The following is a 20,188-nucleotide window of genomic DNA, read 5'->3' as shown; positions in this document are numbered from 1 at the left end:
CAGGAATTGTGGTGGGAGTTCCAGCCTAAGAGGCGGACAAGTGGCTGAGGGTAAGATTGTCTTTAGGAGCAGTGCCCTGCGATTGGATCTCCCTTGGCTGTGGAGGAGCCTCCACAGACCTGGCATAGAAGCTGGGCATAGAAAGTGCTTGGGCAGCTCCTGTTGAGGTTGTTTTCCAGGAGAGAATGGACACTCTCATTTGGAGTTCTTGGAATAGGTATATGTGAATAAACTGGTAAAGAGAAGGGCCTTTATAATGGAGGGCAAGGAGCCCTCTGCTTAGTGCCCCATGCCCTTGACTCATCCTTATTCACTTGGAGGAAAGGCTGGCAGGAATCCAGAAGTGGCCAAATGGGTTGGCTTGCCTCCTCAATACCACTATGTTTGGAGATAAGGGAACTAACTCCCTTATCCCTCCTTCTACCCAGAGGGCAAGGGAGGTTACAGCTCTGTGAACCCAACTGGCCTCTACTAGGGCCAGGAGACTCAGAGGAAGGAGGAGAGTTCACAAGGGTGGGTAGGGGTCCCCTAGCCAGATGGGAGCAACACCTAGGAGATTACCTTACCTCTATGTTTGAGGAATGAGTCTGGGCAACAGAGATTAAGAAAAAAAAAAAAAAAAAAAAAAGGCAACACTAAAGACAGTCCCACACAAATCAATTTTTAATAATTTCAACTTGCCACCAGCTCCAGATCCAGCTGCTTTGGGGGTTTATCACCAGGGAAAATACTAAATGCCCCAGGCTGAGCTATCCATTCAGTGATCAGATGACCCAGCCTGTGATCTCTTAAGAACCTACATCTACACATGGCAGCCTGTTAGTGGATTCTCTGGAACTAGCGCATAGCTGCTTAATGTTAGAGCCAGAACTCTGGTTGCCAGGGAGGGCAAGTAACCCAAAGAGATTTTAGGTTAAATGGATAGCAGCCCAGGTGGTCCCAGACATGCTCTCACTGCTGAATTCCTCCACTTATTCCTAGAATATACCGGTGCTGTTTGCTCCCGCCATCCTGAGGGCTTTAGAAAGTGCTTTAAAAAGGGAGGATCTCGAAGCAGCAGCTATTTCAGAGGCAGCTGTGGGGAAAGCCTATAGAGATTCCATGGAAGCTATCCAAGGGAGGAAGCACAAGCCAACTCCCCAAAAGTCAGATTTGCCTGTGGCCCCACCCAGAATCTGAGTGGACAGAATAGAGGCCTTATGCATGATGCTCACCTGGCCTGTTTCAGATGGAGGGCACCCTACCCCCAGGAAGCTCTCTCCCTCCCAGGCACTAAACCACGACAGGAACAGATTCCTCCCCAGAGGAAATTCTCAGGCAGGTTGGATGTAAACAACAGCAGGGTAAGGGGGTGGAACACGTGGAGGGGAGCTTAGCAGAGGCAGGAGAGGCTGCCAGAGGAGGGGGGGCTAGGGAGGCGGGGGAGCTGCTGGAAAGGGAACCAGCAAAGTAGGCACCTTGAGGGCTCCAGAAAACCTGTCAATGTTTATTTCATACATACCCTAAAGACAGAGTAAATGAGATTAGAAATGAAAAGTTAAGATTGTGACCCTATTGTGCTGATGGGTCAAATGGGTCAGAAGGAGGGGAAAGATAACGGTACTCCTAGTGCCAACACTAAAATTCAAAAGGCGGTGGCCAGACAGCAGAGCACTGGGCAGATTCTCATCTCCAGTTTCCCAGAGGAGTCAACTCTGAATTCAGAAAATAGGAAAACTGGCCGGGCACGGTGGCCATGTCACGGTGGCTGACAGGAACAAACTCTAGAGGATGTGAGAAGAACATCTAGGCTCCCAGCACTTTGGGAGGCTGAGGCGGGTGGATCATGAACTCAGGATATTGAGACCATCCTGGGTAACATGGTGAAACCCCATCTCTACTAAAAATACAAAAAATTAGCTGGGCATGGCACACACTCCTGTAGTCCCAGCTACTCAGGAGGCTGAGGCAGGAGAATCGCTTGAACCCAGGAAGCGAAGGCTGCAGTAAGGCTGAGATCACGCCACTGCACTCCAGCCTGGGTGACAGAGGGAGACTCCATCTCAAAAAAAAAAAAAAAAAGGAAAAAGGAAAAAGGTACCCCATTCCTACCCTACCCTAAATCTGAGCCAAGGGTCCTGATGACTGGACAAAGTGCCAGTGGGGGCAGGGGACACAGATTTCAAGCCAAGCACAGCCCCAGGCCCAAAGGAAGCAGGATGTAGCTCCAGCTATATCTGAGAGTTCATCTGTTTTCAGAAGCCGAGCAGAGCCACTGACTTTCAGGGTGCTGGCATTACCCTGAGGCTTGCCTCACCAGCTCCCAAGAATTAGTCAGTAGCTACAGCTTGTAACCTCAAGACTGGAAATGTGAGGGGCTGTTAGGGAGCCCACTCTGGAAGTCCCCATATTTCTGGAGGCCTCTCCCCACTGTGCCCACCCATTCCTCCCCAAATAAGATTATCCCTGGCTTGACCCTCTTGCCCCTGCTGCCCGAGCTCCACTGAAGTGTAGTCTTCACCAAGAGAACTTGGTATCTGTGTTTCTCTGCAACCTCGGGGGCAGCCCCCTCTCCCCTCACTCCCCCTCCAGCCCATGATCCTCATGGGTAAGGGCAGTCAGAGGCTGCTCAGTTAGGCGTGGCCTCAGGAGATAGTGGAGAACTCCTTGAGCAGGACTTCTTGGCTGAGTGTATGGAAGGCCAGGTTTCTCCGGACGTTGGTGCTAATGGATCGAACCTGGGAAAGGGTAGGTGGGGAAGGTGGGAGGGCACAGCCAGAGAGAAAACAGGAGAGAGTCAGTTCCAAACGGGAGAGGACAGTGCCTGCTACACGGGTCACTAGAAGTGTCTCTCTTAGGAAATGAACCCTTAACAGCTATTATCCCTGCAGGCAAATGAGCAAACAGTTCCTTGACAGCAGGGAAGGAGAGAAGAGGGGCTGATAGGAACAAACTCTAGAGGATGTGAGAACAACATCTGGGCTCCTGGGGGAGGTAGAATCAGGCACAGACAAGAAAGGAGGGCTGAGGCTGGCCTCTGTCCCTGCTTTGGCTATGCAGAAGGGGGACTGGGCTGCTCAGTGATCTGATGGAGGAGGAGAAACTGAGGCCAGAGGACTCATGCTCTAGTACCACCTCTCTTTAGATGTGTTTCTAGTCTCTTCACTCTCCCTTTGGATTTATCTACATTTTCGGGTTGGCAGGAGTGTTTAGAGATGCAGTCCTTTTCTGGCATAGATGGTAAGGGTATGATCCAAGGAGGCCAATTTCAATGGCCAGGGCCAGGTGACACTGCTAGTGAGTCCCAGCTTGGGAGCAGGGCCAAGTATTCTTAACTCCTATAGTACTCCTTCTAAGATGCCTGCCCACTCGAGAGGAAAGCCTGGGGCGTATCCTTGCCGTGTACCCACTGCTCACCTCACGTACTCTCTACCCACAGAACCCTGCACGAAGTGTTGCCTGGGTCAGCCTGGGAAAAGCCTGTAGAGAAAGGGTCAGAGGGCCCAAGTCCCTATTCTGAGAGGGTTCCAAGAGGAATCTGGCAGACTCTTCAAGGAGATTTTCCCACAGGAAATAGCTGTGTAGGTTGCCTGAGAAACAAAAAGGGAGGGAGAAGGACAGTGTGTCCTCCTGGGCCCCAAAGTCTCAGAAGCTTTCCTTCAATTTCTGCTATGCTATAGGAAACTTAATGAAGTCGTCAGGAAGGAAGCAGAAGAAAGGGCAGCATGGCAAACAGCAGGAAATTTGAGCTCATTAGCTCCAAACCGGACCAGACCCTCTTTGCTCCCCTGTGCTAGGGGAACGAATATGAGCAGAAATGAGTAAGGCCATGGTGAGTGTCTCAGAGCCTCAAGACACCGCTCCTGTAACCCTCTCCAGCTCCTCACAGATTGCTCTCTGTTAACCACTGGCTCCCAGTACTTCCTCCACATCAACTTGAAGACTTGCCAACCATTCCATAAAAATGCTCTACTCTGCTATCACTTTACAGTAATGATTTCTGTGTTCCAAATGAACTCACCCCAGAACATGTCTTCCTGACCCTTTGGAAGTCCAAAATCCTGAGGAATGTCATGTCAGGAACAGAGTTGGGCTATGTTTAGCACAAGACAAATGATCTAAAATGCAGTGCCTTTACCACACACTTGGCATGGGGTAAGTAAAAGCTGAGCTGATGCAAGTTCAGCCCCAGCAGAGGGAGGTCTAAGGATAGGGAAAGTGGGTACAGAGGCCTGCATGTCCTGGTCTCAGTTCCCAGCCAGGATGTTTGTGTAAAACCAAGCTGGTAGGGTGACAGGACTGCAGGGAGGCTGAGCTTTTCTTGAGAACAGCTCAGAGTACAGGGCAGGAAAGGGACCATCAATAGGGCTAGCTCTGTGGAGACACTGACTGGGAAGTTAAGTAGGAGGCACAGCAAATGCTCATGGCTCCAAGTGCCCAAGGGTTGGGGCTGCAGGAAGCTGAGTGATTAGAAAGCAGGGAGCGGAGACTGGAGAACTAGATCGGGAGGGGACTCAGACCAGCGGCCAGTTAGGAGTTTGGGAAGAAGTAATTCCATAAGAAGGAGAAGAATCAATTACTCTTATTAGTTGCCCTGAGGACAGGTTAAGGAATAATGAGCTAGATCTGCCCCTGGGAACACACATCAAACCCCAGGCCCAGCTGGAGCTGTGCAAGGGCTGTCTCCATGGCTGCAGAGGAGAAGTAGGCAACACCACCTCAAATAGCATCTTCTCTTACTGCCTGGTACAGTGGCGGAGAGAAGTTGCATACCCCATCCCAGCAGACCCCTCAAGTCTTGTTTTATCTGCCCTTAGCAAACCGCAGTTGTCCCCTAGAAGCCCATCTGCACAGTAGAACCCAGTGGCTGCGGGTGGGCCCTTAAGACACAGGCAGAGGCGGTGGGGCACTTACCAGCTCTTTGAAGAAGGCAGCTTCCTTGTGCTGCTCTGAGTAGCGCTCATACTGGTCCAGGCCGTCCTGCAGCTTCAGTGTGAGTGTGTCATAGTTGGCTCTCACCACCTCCAGCACCTGGGGGACATCAAGAGCCAGGCAGGGCTTAGGCCATGCAAATCCCACATCCCTTAGCTCCACGCTGCTGATCTACTGGTTTGGGTTTGGTCTGTGACAACACCCCCAAGAAACCTTGCTCATTACTTATCTTCCAGAAAATAGCCTGGCTACAAGGAACAATGCCTCAGGTTTCTGGGACCACTTTCTCTCTCTCTCTTTTTTTTTTGAGACTGAGTCTCGCTCTGTCGCTCAGGCTGGAGTACAGTGGTGTGATCTCAGTTCACTACAACCTCGGCCTCCCAGGTTCAAGCGATTCTCCTGCCTCAGCCTCCCGAGTAGCTGGGACTACAGGGACACACCACCACAGCTGGCTAATTTTTATATGTTTTAGGAGAGATGGGGTTTCACCATGTTGGCCAGGCTGGTCTCGAACTCCTGACCTCAGGTGATCAACCCACGCTGGCCTCCCAAAGTGCTGGGATTACAGGTGTGAGCCACCAAGCCTGGCCAACTTTCTAATCTCTCTCTCTCTTTTTTTTTTTTCTTTTTGAGACAGAGCCTCACTCTTATCGCCCAGGCTGGAGTGCAGTGGTACAATCTCGGCTCGCTGCAACCTCTGCCTCCTGGGTTCAAGTAATTCTCATGCCTCAACCTCCTGAGTAGTTGGGATTACAGGTGCGTGTCATCATGCCTGGCTAATTTTTGTATTTTTAGTAGAGACGGGATTTCTCCATGTTGGCCAAGCTGGTTTCTAACTCCTGACCTCAGTTGATCCACCAGCCTTGACTTCCAAAAGTGCTGGGATTACAGGCATGAGCCACTGCAACCACCGCGACTTTCTAATCTCTTCTATTCCCTGCCTTTCCTGAACAGCCCAGCCTGGCCACCAAGTCTGTTTACTCTGAGTATGGTAAAAGAGCATGAGAAGAGGTTATAGAACAGTAAGCATCTCAGCTTACCAGTATCCCTGACACCACAAATGTGCTCTCAGCCTTATCCTGAAGCTTTCCCTGGCCAGGTTGTCACAGTTGCTGAGTAAGACTTTGCCAATGTCTCCTTCCTTCTCCCATTCTGGGAACCACATTTCTTCAGTCTTGGGATGTTCCTCAGCACCATCTGCTACTTGTTTTCATTGCTCAGTGCCAACTCAGTCTTCTTATCCAGTGCCTGGACTGAACTTCAGGGCATCCCAGCCTTTGGGTATAGGGTACGCTTTCAAGACTAAGCTAGAGCCTTTGTTCTGTGGGGTTTTCCTCCCACAACACCTCTCTGATTTTCTATGTGGGGAGGATTCAGACTTCCACTGACTCCAGGAACCTTGAATATCTGTGGTTACAGAAAGAAGGGACTGTTCATAACCAGGCCAGATGTCACTTCAGCTTATAAGATCATGAATCAAAGGCAGAGGCAGTTGAGGGAGAGGCACTACACATCAAATCAGAAGAAGTGAGCTAGGAAGAAAGGGGAGACCAGGAGAGGGGATGATCATTCACTCTGATCATCAGAGTGAAGTTGATCTGACCTGGAGGAAAGCCTATGGCATTGTGGAGCACTCCCTGCTCAGTAGGGAGCTTGGAGGAATTAGTGAGTGACAATGAACACACAGCTCTGATAGAAGGGGGTAGGGAGTTGGGAAGACGAAATAAGCCAGAGTCAGGATGGAGGACAGGCTCCTGAGGGGCCCAAAGGTGCCTCTGCACTGCTCCCTGTACCAGTCCAAATTTGTGCCAGGCAGACTTCACTTGGTAGCAAACACTCTGGCTGCCAAAAATTCCTGAGGAGAGAGAAGGGCTGGACGGCACAGGGAAGGCTTGTGTCCCTATGGGAGAGTTACTGAGTTTGGTTTGGGAAGGAAGGAACGGCTAGGGCAAAGGTCTGGCCCAGCTTTCTTCCCTTCAGACACCCAGTTCTACAAGATCATTCTGCCTGGTGTGTCCCATAGACTGAAGTATAGGCTGGTTCCTCTACTTCTCATTCCATTTGTCAGTTCTGTAGGCAGGAGGACTGGTACCCAGCAACAGCAGTCACCCACAAAGTAATCTGGTCCTCTCATGCACGTGGGCTGGACTCGTGGCTGGAATATCTGCAGCCAAGGTCTTGGCTCAGAAGTGAATGGCTCAAGCCCAGAAAAAGGCAAAATTCCTCTAAGATGGAATCAGCCCCTAGGAACCAGGCAGAATAGAATAATACATGTTTTCCTATGCCCTGAAATCTGGGGAGCTTCATCTATGCTTAAGACCCAGCAACTTGGACTCAGCCTTTCCTGAGGGGTATCAAGTGCCAAAGGACAAACGTCATGCTAAAGTCAATTTCTGCGAAAGAAGTTACTGCATGTGAAGAGATGGTTGTACCTTTTGACCACATCCTGAGAGCCTCAGGCTGCAGGTAAGGCTGCTTTGATCACCTGGACTTTCTCCTCTTGCCAGGGCAGGGGAGAAGGTCTAAGGTCTCACTTAGAAGAGTGATTTCTTCCTATCCCAATAAATCTGGCTTTTGCCAGCATGGTTTAGTTTAGTTTGTTACAGGGAGGTGAGAGCAGAGAAGGTCCCTGAGCTACTAGCTCCTTGGAAGAAAACCAGAAGCAGCCGGACATGGTGGCTCACGCCTGTAATCCCAGCACTTTGGGGGGCCGAGGCAGGCAGATTACCTGAAGTCAGGAGTTCAAGACCTAGCTTGGCCAACATGGTGAAACCCCGTCTGTACTAAAAATACAAACATTAGTGGTGGTGCACACCTGTAATTCCAGCAACTTGGGAAGCTGAGGCAGGATAATAGCTTGAAACCCGGGAGGTGGAGGATGCCATGATCTGAGATCGCGCCACTGTACTCCTGCCTGGATGACAGAGTGAGACCTTGTCTCAAAAAAAAAAAAAAAAAAAAAAAAAAAAAAAAAAGAAAAAGAAAAGAAAACCAGAAGCCTGGCTGGACTTATGGTGCTCGTGATCTCAGCTCTCCTCTTGTCCAGACACTGCCTGTTGCCACCTCCCCCTTCCCTGGCCCTTTCTTTTTTTTTTTCTTTTTTTGAGACAGAGTCTTGCTCTTGTCGCCCAGACTGGAGTGCAATGGTGCAATCTCGGCTCACTGCAGACTCCACGTCACAGGTTCAAGCGATTCTCCTGCCTAAGCCTCCTGAGTAGCTGGGATTACAGGCACCTACCACTACGCCCGGCTTTTTTTTTTGTCTTTTTAGTAGAGACGGGTTTCATGATATTGGCTAGGCTGGTCTCCAACTCCTGACCTCAGGTGATCCACCTGCCTCGGCTTCCCAAAGTGCTGGGATTACAGGTGTGAGCCACGGCGCCCGGCCTTCCCTGGCCCTTTCTTGTGGGCTTACTTCCTTTCTTCCTCTTATACCCAAGGAAAGTTGCCTGTCAGTTCATCTAGTCTCTGCTGTCTCCTGCCCTTGTCACTTTTTTTTTACTCCCAAGGGAAAAAGATATTCTAGGCTCAGGTCTGGGCCCCAACCCATCCAAGACTTCAGAACACTAGCAGGTACTTGCCTAGCCTGGGACTTTGCTTTCTGTAGTTTCAGACTTAAGGAACATGTCTCATTTGAGTCTCAGCACTGGCCTGGGACATGGTGAGGGCCACACTTAGGCAGACAGCCATCTCCCAGAGCCTCTGCCTAAAGGCCTGAGGCTTCACCACAATTTGCAGCCACAGTATCTGCTTCCTGGCAACTCTAAAGGTCCCTCTCAGGTTGAAATCCCTTTCCAATCCATCAGGTAACAGTCTACGCCCCCGCAAGCACAAGGCTACCTTCTTTCATCGGCTGTTGGGCTTGTGGGCTTCCTAGAATCATGCCAGCCACCTCAGCTCAAGGTAGCCTCAAAGCCCGTAAGTCACCTACAGGTCACATGCTCTCCAAGGAATCCTCACACCACCACCTATGACCCTTAGGAGACAGAGAGTTGAGTCTTGGCAACAGCCTGATAGAAAGTTAACTGAGCTGGCCAGGCACGGTGGCTCACGCCTGTAATCCCAGCACTTTGGGAGGTCGAGGTGGATGGATCACGAGATTAGGAGATCGAGACCAGCCTGACCAAGATGGTGAAACCCTGTCTCTACTAAAAATACAAAAATTAGCTGGGCACAGTGGTAGGTGCCTGTAATCCCAGCTACTTGGGAAGCTGAGGCAGGAGAATCACTTGAACCCGGGAGGCGGAGGTTGTAGTGAGCCGAGATCATGTCACTGCACTCCAGCCTGGGTGACAGAGTGCGATTCTGTCTCAAAAAGAAAGAAGAAGAGAGAGAGAGAGAGAGAGAGAGAGAGACAGAAAGAAAGAGAGAGAAAGAGACAGAAAGAAAGAGAAAGAGAGAAAGACAGAAAGAGAGAAAGAAAGAAAGAGAAAGAGAAAAAGAAAGAAACAGAGAGAGAGAAAGAGAGAGAGAGAAAGAGAAAAAGAGAGAGAGAAAGAGAAAGAAAGAAAGAAAGAAAGAAAGAAAGAAAGAAAGAAAGAAAGAAAGAAAGAAAGAAAGAAAGAAAGAAAAAGAAAAGAAAAAAGAAAAGAAAATTAACTGAGCTTGGAGTTCTACTCTTGTTATGGGACTTCAGACAATTCACCTAGCCTCTTATTATGGGACTTTAGACAATTCATCTAGCCTCTGGGAGTCTCAGCCCTTTTCTCTGTAAAATGGAACTTGAACTCACCTTCCTAAAATGACATGGGAATAAAAGTTTTTAAGTTCCTGAATAAAATTTTTAAATAACATACAATTGATGGAAACACTGTCATCCCAATGGCTACACAGCTACCTAGGCAGCTCCTATGACTCAAAAGTAACTACTTTCACAGTCCAGGAAGTACCTGCCTATTTCAAACTGTCCCAAAGATTCTATGTGCATAAGTGATTCCTCACCACAAAGGAACATCTTCTGGGTTCAAGTGGAAGACAAGGGATACAAAAATGGACTCAGTTTCAAAGATCTCATGCCCTCTTCTTTGCCTCAAAACACTTTGCCTCAACTTAAGTAAGGGGAAAACAAAGCGGGCAATGTTTGGGAGGGCCTAAACATCTGCCCCTGAAGTCTCTGGAGGTAAGGGGCCTGGGAGGACAGCGAAGTCATCAAGAACATAGGATTGAGGTCAGAGACCTACGTTTTAGTTCCCAGTCAACCACTAATTAGCAAAATAAATTTATGCAAGTTTCTTAATCTCTTTGAGCCTCAGTTTTCAGTATCTATAAAATGAAGACAACAGCATCTACATCTTGTAAGGCTGATGTGAAGATAACATGAGATAATGATTATACAATGCCTGGCACATAATCAATAGTCAGTAATGGTTACTAATTTTATAATGAAAGATTTTCTGGTGACAAGGAGTATTTGGAGTTATGGCTGTCTCAAGATAGTTCTAACCATAAGCCAGGGACTAGGGCCTCATACTTCTTCATTCAGCCTATGGCAGATTCTGGTGAAGAGAAAACAACATTGTCTATTATTCTTTTTTTTTTTTTTTTGAGACAGAGTCTCACTCTGTCGCCCAGGCTGGAGTGCAAAGGCGCGATCTCGGCTCACGGCAACCTCTGCCTCCCATGTTCAAGCAATTATCCTGCCTCAGCCTCCTGAGTAGCTGGGATTATAGGTGCGCACCACCATGCCGGCTAATTTTTTTTGTTATTTTTAGTAGAGATGGGGTTTCACTATTTTGGCCAAGCTGGTCTCAAACTCCTGACCTCATGATCCACCCGCCTCAGCCTTCCAAAGTGCTGGAATAACAGGCATGAGCCACTGCACCAGGCTAACATTGTCTATGCAATATGAAAGCAAGCCTCTCACAATGACCTCACCATTCTCAGTGTAACTAGCAAGGCATCAGCCAGAACTCAGAGAATGGCCAGGATAACTTTGGTAGTGCAAAGTGACACAGGTTATACTAAAGAAAAACTAAACAGAGAGGGCTGGCTTTGCATGATGCAGGTTGTGAGGCTGTTGGCTACATCAGGATCAGGATGTCTTCAAGACAGGAAGTAGATGAGATCCTAGTGCACAAGGTTAGTTCAAAATTGTTGACAAGGTTTCAGACACATACACACCTTAGCACACATAATATGCATTCCTCACAGACTATTCAGTAGCCTGTGCTCCATTTATTTCAGCAAGGCCTTTGAAACACAAAATAATTTCTACCCTGAAGATAGCAGTGGCAAAACAAGAATCGCCAACGTCGAAAAGTTCCTGGCAATGGCTATTCAGTCTCAATGCCAGAGGGCTTTGCCTTGTGCCTGAAAAATTACTCAGTTTCGAATCTCTGTTGACCTGAATTTCCAGCAGAGTAACAGTGAGAGGACGACTAAATAATAGGATGTGACCTGGCAGCAAACTTGTGTTCATTAGTTTCTTCTCAATTTAAGCTGACATTTACAGTTTAACCTGTTTGGGGAAAACATGGCAAGCTGCCACCAGCCCTCTCCCAACCAGGGCAACATGTATGGTCTTTCCTAGGGGCCAGGCTGCCAGATGAGGCTGAGACCACAAGATACTAACAGAGAAGCTTACAGAGACTTCTTACAGAATAGAAAATAAACCAGGAACCTAACAGGATGGTAGTGGGGAATAAAGAGGCTACAAAATCAGAAACCTAGGTTCAAATTTTGAACCATCATTTACTAGTTATATGACTTTGACCTGGGTTTTAGTTTCCTTAATGGTGAAGTGGTCATAATACTATCGTCTTATAACATTATGAAGATTAGAGATAGTATACAAAATAAATATAAAAAATAAATGATAGGGCCTAGCAAATAGAAGGTGCCAAATGGATGAAGGCTGTTGAGATGGAAACAAATAGAAACAATGAAAATGGAAAAATGGAAGTATCTGATGTGAGGGAGGGGAAAAAAGAAAAAGTGTCTGATGTATTCGAATAAGATGAATCAGCTTGTTACATGGTAGCCAGGAGGGCCTGGAGTTATTCCTAGCATCTGAGGATAGCGATAAGGAAAATCATACCTTTTTGGCCGGGCGCAGTGGCTCAAGCCTGTAATCCCAGCACTTTGGGAGGCCGAGGCGGGCGGATCACAAGGTCAGGAGATCGAGACCACAGTGAAACCCCGTCTCTACTAAAAAAAATACAAAAATTAGCCGGGCGTGGTGGCGGGCGCCTGTAGTCCCAGCTACTCAGGAGGCTGAGGCAGGAGAATGGCGGGAACCCGGGAGGCGGAGCTTGCAGTGAGCCGAGATTGCGCCACTGCACTCCAGCCTGGGCAACAGCGTGAGACTCCGTCTCAAAAAAAAAAAAAAAAAAAAAAAATCATACCTTTTTTTTTTCCTTTGAGACGAAGTCTCGCTCTGTCACCCTGGCTGGCATGATCGCAGCTCACTGTAACCTCCACCTCCTGGGTTCAAGTGATTCTCCTGCCTCAGCCTCCCAAGTAGCTGGGATTACGGGTGCCCGCCACCACTCCTGGCTAATTTTTGTACTTTTAGTAGAGACAGGGTTTTACCATGTTGGTCACATTGGTCTTGAACTCCTGACCTCAGGCGATCTGCCTGCCTCGGCCTCCCAAATTGCTGGGATACAGGCGTGAGCCACCATGCCCGGTTATCATACCTCTTTTTGGCCAAGTGCTACTACATGGACAAAACCATAGAAATAATAGTTCTGGATCAGGTACAGTGGCTCACACCTATAATCCCAGCACTTTGGGAGGCCAAGGTGGGAGGATCGTTTGAGGTCAGGAGTTCAAGACCAGGCCCTGGATGATGGCCTATGTTTTATTATTTTTTTGAGACAAGATCTCACTGTCATCCAGGCTGGGGTACAGTGGCTTAATAACAGCTTACTGCACCCTTGACCTTCTGGGCTCAAGTGATTCTTCCACCTCAGCCTCCCAAAGTACTGGAATCACAGGTGTGAAAAAATATATGCATATATTTGTATATATTTATATAAAATAAATTATATAAAATATATTTATATAAATTATATAAAATATATTTATATATTATATATAAATATATATACACAGGTGTGAAAAATCATGCATATATTTGTATATATTTATATAAAATAAATTATATAAAATATTTATATATTATATATAAACATATATAAAGAAAAAATAATAGTTCTGGGAGGAGCCTTTGAAATCACTTACCTAGTTCATGGCCCTCATTTCACAGAGGAAGAAATAAATGTCCAGAAAGATTGGAAATCGCCCAAAGTCATAAAACTGGGATTATATACCAGAATTTTCTCTCAATCCAGTGCTCTTCCTATACTAGCAGGCTGGTCTAACCTGGGGCACATTCTTGAGTTTACAGGCTAAACTTGGGTCTTCAGAGACCAAAGATTCAAGGAATTCAAACTTGCTTCTCCTAAGAAGTTTGGAAGTACGATTTGTGGAGAGCTAAGAAAGTAACCTGGTGAAGCCTTGATTTGCTGTTTGAGCTTTAATGATAGCCGTTTACTCACTTTAGCTGTTTACTGCCCAGCTCCTTAGGGCTCCAGGGTTTGACAATTTTCAATACTAGCAGTTGAACACCCCGCTTAACCCTGTTGATAGTTGGTGTAAACCAACAAAATTTTATAGACCACTCCAAACTCATTATCAGCAATATCTGATTTTGGCTGCTATTTTGATTACTCCATACTCATTTTAGATGAAAGCTTGAAATTCAAAGGTCTTTGATCTTTAATTGGGCTTTTCAGGCCTCTGCCATCCTGTGGTCTTCAGGCTCGGGGTAGAGTGTCAAAAGATTCAATAAATTCCTTCTACAATGAATGCTCCTATCTCAAGGCTAATCTTCCATTTTCCCAAAGAGACTGTCATCATTCTGTTCCACTTCCATGCAGTTCTGCTTTAACCCTAACTCCTAATCATAAAAAAATTAATCTCTGGATGACTTGAAACAGATAAAGGGTTAAAATGGAATCAGGAGGAAAAAAAGATAAAAAGGTTTTTTATAGGATTTTCATAATAATTTCCATCCATCTGTCCCACTGGATTCTTGATTCTACTTTAGCTGTTTACTCACTAGAGAATATGATTTTTTGAACCCATTTCTTCCACAAAGCAGGAAAGGACAGCCTGACTCATCAGTCTCTGAAAATACAAACAAGAGCATCACCAGGCTAAGTCCAGACACTGCCCTTGCTTCTCTTTCCCATAATGTGGAGGGGGCTGGGTAGGCACTACTTATTCTGCAAGCTGATAATGGAGAAATAATGAGTTTGTTCCATGGCAAGTTGGGTAATGGAGTTTATTCCTCATGATGTTTCAGGATTTTGGACACATCTATCCTGGTGCCCACAGAATCAAGAAGCAAGAAGTCTGGACCACAAAGCAGGTATACAGAAAAAAAAAAAAAAAGAAGGACTGAATAATCAGGTTTGCTCCCCAAGCCACCTTTCTAAACTGTTCACTGCTCTGACCTTTCTGACCTCCTAGTCCTAGCATAATTGTCTTATCCTTAAAAGAAATAGTGCTGGGCTGGGTGCAGTGGCTCATACCTGTAATGCAAGTACTTTGGAAGGCCGAGGCGGGCAGATCACTTGAGGTCAGGAGTTCAAAACCAGTCTGGCCAACATAGTGAAACGCCATCTCTACTAAAAATACAAAAATCTGCCAGGAGTGGTGGCATGTGCCTGTAATCCCAGCTACTTGGGAGGCTGAGGCAGGGGAATCGCTTGAACCCAGGAGGTTCAGTGAGGTTGCAGTGAGCCAAGATCATGACTGGCGACAGAGTGAGACTCCACTTCAAAAAAAAAAAAAAAAAAAGTGCTCAGCATACCTTGGGCCTTCAACACTGGTCACTGGCAAATCGACTGCTAGAGGGGAGAGGAAGGTCCAAGAAGCTGCAGGCAGTTTTTAATGGTAAACACACAATGAAATCTCCCTCTCACCATCCATGGAGAGGCAATATCACAAGTCAAACATACCATTTGTCAGCCAGAAAGGCTGAAGTCATCTTTATAATACCCAGCAAATTTCCTCAAACTCAAAGGAAGACAACTTTTCCTACAAAATTGAGAATGACCTACTCAGGGCATTGCCTAGTTCTCTTCTCTGGATTTGTTATTGGGTCTAAAATGCTCTATAAACTTGGGCAAGAGACTGAAAGAGAAATGGAAGGTCTTATCGTTTATTTCCTCTGAAAGGACTAAATTTAGCCTCCCATTCTTCCTCTATTTTCCTAAAACCAGGCCTTTCCCAGAACTGGTTATGTGTCTCCTAATGAGGAATAGCCCTCTTTTCACCCAGAAGCAATAAAGGTCTGTCCCTAACCTTGCAATTTAACCAGCCTAAGCAGAGCCTCTCAACGGCATTCTAACAATTATGTTAAGTGTAGTCAGATGCTGGACAGCTTAGAAGAGGGATTCTGATGAGGGAGAAGCAAAAGCCAATTCTTCTTTCCCTAAAATCCATATTCTTCCAAATTCAAGATTAATTAAAGCTAAACAAGAAGCACAGCACTGCCAAGATGTTCTCTAAGTAAAGATCTTGGCAGGTCACTGTTGGGTCTAGTTGCACCTGGGTGCTGAAAAGTTCCAATTAGTAGCTAGTGATAATCAAGATGGCATAGTGGTTAAGAGTATGGCTCTAGAGTTAGCCTGCCTGGACTCATATCCTATCTTCACCAGTTAGCAGCAGGGTGGAGCTGGGTAAGCCTGTTTGTTCATCTTTAAAGTGGGAATACTAATAACTTCATCATATATAGCTGGTTCTGAGGACTAAATAAGACAATGTATTGAAAGCTTTCTGTGCATGGCACACAGAAAGCACTTAAGAACTGTAGCTGTTACTATTATTTTCTTTGCCTTGATATGACCCTATGAATAACTATTTTTTAGGGCCTGAAATTGGGAGAAGTGACCTATTTCCATAGCTTCCCTTTCAATCCCATCCATAAATAAGAAAATTCCTCTCAGCTGTCCCCACCCTTTCTGGAAGATATTTGCATTCTACAGGTTTCCCAACGAGGGATTTCCTGTGGAGGAAAAAATATACTGCTTTAGGGTTCATGCATTAGCAGGTGGACGCAGGCAGAGTGGCAGGCCCTCTTCTAGAAAAACAACATGCCATTACTACTGATTTCCTCTCTGAAATCTCTCATAGCTAGATGCCCAGCACTCTGAAGAAGGCTCAGTGTGATGGATTTTCATAATGTCTAACAGAGTCCTAAGAAACAACGAACAGTCAACATGTTTGCCAACTAATTTAGTAACACAGGCCCAACCAAAAAAAAAAAGGAATCCCTCATCAAGGTCACATGGTAAGATTAGAGTTAGATCCTGATATACCTTCAGCACTGTTCTCAGCACTCTTTGACAGGCTTCGAAAGCCCTCAGAGCCAAGTCTTGCCTTTATGGAGCTAACATGCATCCATCAACAGGCACACCCACAGATGTAAGGACATAGAGGGTTGAGCCAGTAACACTAAGTATGGTTTGGAGTCAGCTGCTTAACTGATCAGGGAATGGGTAGCTAGATTGAGATAGTGTCACACCTTCTAAGACTGGGAAAATAAGGAACCCAAGGCTTGTTATCTTTTTCTTTCTTTTTTTTTTTTTTGAGACGGAGTCTCGCTCTGTCACCCAGGCTGGAGTGCAGTGGCGCACTCTCGGCTCACTGAAAGCTCCGCCTCCTGGGTTCAAGCCATTCTCCTGCCTCAGCCTCCCGAGCAGCTGGGACTACAGGCACCCGCCACCACACGCAGCCAATTTTTTGTATTTAGAGTAGAGACAGGGTTTTACCACGTTAGCCAGGATGGTCTCAATCTCCTGACCTCGTGATCCGCCTGTCTTGGCCTCCCAAAGTGCTGGGATTATAGGCGTGAGCCATCACGCCCGGCCTCTTCTCTTTTGTTTACCACCTCTTCCTCTTTACATTACTGTGGTAGCTAATTCTGAGCGCAAAATTCTACACTAGTGTAGCAGGACCCCTGAGACAGCAGCTGCAGGAAGGACCAACCATTAGCTTGGACACATATGTGACTGACACTGACAGCCTAGACTCCATCAGGGCAATCACCTGAAAGGCAGTTTCTTCAAGGCTCAGACCTGACACTGAAAAAAATAAATCCTGTACAAAAGATGAAATCAATGGGAGAGGATGTCACTTTACTCTCAAAATATACAAGCTATAGCTATAGCTATGGTTTCTCAGAAATTACATTTGATCCACTCTGAAATGTCCTTCTGAGGTGTGTTCAATGTAGCAATGGATTCCAACTGCATAAATTCAGCTCAACTGTGCAGTGTACTTATTAGATAACTGTCCAAAACAATCTAAGCAGACAAACATAGTGATCTTTGAGCAGCCAGGTTCAAGGAGTTGCTGAGCCATTTTTAGCACTTGTTTGCATATAGCAACCAAAAGAGTTGTATCTCAGACAACAAGGAAAACAATTAGATTCATGAGCTCCAATGCTAACTAGTACCCAGAGGAGACTGTTAAATTCCTTTAAATGCTATCGGCTTACCCTTCTCGTCCATGGGCAGATGGAGGGTCTCAAAGAGACACAGTGACCAAGCAGACAGTTAAAAGGATAAAATATTAGAGACCCAAAAGCTTCAGGTTCAAACTCTCCTTACTGTTGAGAGACAAGAAGGCTGAGCCTTTGTAAATGATCAATGTTAGTTAAGGCTAGCACTTGGACCCAAGAATAGATGGAAAAAAAATGGGGAAAGGGAATATCAGAAACGTTTTAGTAAATTATCTTAAAAAGGACATAAAAATGTTCACTATATATACCATTTCCAATATCCATTTGAGACTTCCTTCTGTAGTAACTGAGAAAAAGAGGAGGGAAGAACGAGAATGAGGTAGGCAGAGATTTTATATATATGTATATATGAATAGTTAATGTAAGGGAAGGTTCTCTGAAAAATATGTGAAATTCAAAAAATTCAGTTGGGCAACTCAGGGTATGCAGTATTTTAAAGTAGTTCAGAACTTCCACTTGATAGAGTAACTGAGAACTGGGAAACAATTCTTGTCAGATACTGGATAACAGGCAATGCAGGACAGGAATCCTAAGAGAAGGAAAACAAGGAGAACTTTAAGGTCCTGCCGAGCTAAGGAGACATATAGTTGTTTCCAGAGGCAGATTATCAAAAAGAAGGGAGATAGGCTGAGAAGGAGCTTCAGAAATTTTCAAAGTGTTTCTACTGAATTTCTTCTTAAATATTAATAATATGGATTGCATATGTTGGGTCTTACTCAACTAGGTCAGACAAAAATTAACTGAGAATTTGTAAGCTGAACAATTCTCAGAGTTCACAGAGGGCTGGGAGATGTTTGAATTTTGACTAACCAGAATGAAGAGTACTTGTTGAATACCTAGGGCATTCAAACAAGATGCCAGAATAGTTACACCTTAGCAGTGGCACTAAACTAGCCCTAGAGTAAAGGCTACTTTAAACTTACCCAAATGAAGACTTCAAAGATGTGTCAGAAGGATTGTACTACTCCATAAATATTTTATCTGCCTTCCTGAATACAGTCCAATATAATTTAAGGAAAGACAACAAAATCTAGCACTTAAATTCAATAAAAATCACCAGACATATCAAGAAGCAGAAAAATGTGACCTATAACCAAGAGAAACAGCAGTCAATAGAAATAGACCCAGAAATGAGGGAGATGATGAAGTTAGCAAGAAGGACATTTAAAGAGCAATTATTTTAAAGACCCATTAACATAATAAAGAGAAAAATGGTAGATATAAGGCACATCATAATAAAATTAGTGTTAAAGGAAGAATAGTAAAAGCAGCTAGAGAAAAAAAGACACATTATGTACAGAGGAACAAAAATAAGAATTCACATTTCTTGCCAGAAAGTATGTAAGCCAGAAGACAATGTAATAATAATATTTGCGCTGACAGGAAAAAAAATAGTTAACTTAGAATCCTACAACCAGCAAAAACATCATTCAGAAATGAGAGTAAAATAAAGACCTTTTCAAACAATCTGAGAGAATGTGTTGCTGAAAGTCCTGTACTACAAGAGATATTAAAAGATGTTCTTGACTGGGCGCAGTGGTTCACACCTCTAATCCCACCACTCTGCAAGGCTGAGGTGGGCGGATCACAAGGTCAGGAGTTGGAGACCAGCCTGGCCAACATGGTGAAACCCCGTCTCTACTCAAATACAAAAATTAGCCAGGCGTAGCGGCACATGCCTGTAATCCTAGCTACTTGAGAGGCTGAGGCAGAAGAATTGCTTAAAGCCAGGAGGCGGAGGTTGCAGTGAGTGAAGATCGCGCCACTGCACTCCAGGCTGGGCAACAGAGCAAGACTCTGTCTCAAAAAAAAAAAAAAAAAAAAAAAAAAAAAAACACCGGGCGCAGTGGCTCACACCTGTAATCCCAGCACGTTGGGAGGCTGAGGCAGGCAGATCACGAGGTCAGGAGATCGAGACCATCCTGGCTAACACAGCAAAACCCCATCCCTACTCAAAAAAAAAAAAAAAAAAATTAGCCCACTGTGATGGTGGGCACCTGTAGTCCCAGCTCCTCAGGAGGCTGAGGCAGAAGAATGGCGTGAACCCAAGAGGCGGAGCTTGCAGTGAGCCAAGATCGTGCCACTGCACTCTAGCCTGGGCAACAGAGTGAGACTCCGTCTCAAAAAAAAAAAAAAAAAAAAAAAAAGATGTTCTTTGGCAGAAGGAAGCTTATATCACCTATAACTATAAATAACAATAAAGAGCATTAGAAATAGTAAATACATGGGTAAACAGAAATTATTTTTACACAAATTTAAAAATGAGGAATAAGATAACTGACTCTTTGAAGCAAAAAATAACAATAATGTACTGTGAAATTAAAACAACCCTAGAAGAAAAATGTATGACAACAATAGTACCAATGAAAGAATAGGGCAAATGGAAATACACTATTACAAGGTTTTCACATGTAACGTGAAATAATATAACATTATTTTGAGGGTGCACTATGGCCGGGTGCAGTGGCTCACACCTGCAATCCCAGCATTTTTGAAGGCCGAGACAGGCAGATCACTTGAGGTCAGAAGTTCGAGACCAGCCTGGCCAACATGGTGAATCCCTCTCTCTACTGAAAATACAAAATAGCTGGCTGTCGTGGCACATGCCTGTAATCGCAGCTACTGGGGAGACTGAAGCAGGAGAACTGCTTGATCCCAAGAGGGAGACGTAGTGAGCCAAGATCATACCACTGTACTCCAGACCTGGCAACAAAGTGACATTCCATCTAAAAAAAATAAGTA

General features: G+C 45.5%; 1 protein-coding gene across 3 annotated transcripts in view; it reads right to left on the bottom strand.

The window, feature by feature from the left end:
- Positions 1-645: 645 nt before the first annotated feature.
- The window catches only part of ARMH3 (armadillo like helical domain containing 3), a 223,436-nt gene continuing 203,893 nt past the window's right edge, over positions 646-20,188 (bottom strand). For all 3 annotated transcript variants that reach the window (XM_071069234.1, XM_071069233.1, XM_071069232.1), the window contains 2 exons: positions 4,894-5,010; positions 646-2,717 (listed from right to left, as the gene is read on the bottom strand). In XM_071069234.1, the coding sequence (XP_070925335.1) occupies positions 2,625-2,717; positions 4,894-5,010 (210 nt within the window). In that variant the 3' untranslated portion in view covers positions 646-2,624. The remainder of the gene's footprint in view (positions 2,718-4,893; positions 5,011-20,188) is intronic.

The sequence above is a fragment of the Macaca nemestrina genome, chromosome 9, assembly GCF_043159975.1.
Source record: "Macaca nemestrina isolate mMacNem1 chromosome 9, mMacNem.hap1, whole genome shotgun sequence".
Taxonomy (NCBI): Eukaryota; Metazoa; Chordata; class Mammalia; order Primates; family Cercopithecidae; genus Macaca; species Macaca nemestrina.
This window is presented reverse-complemented; position numbering and strand designations above follow the sequence as displayed.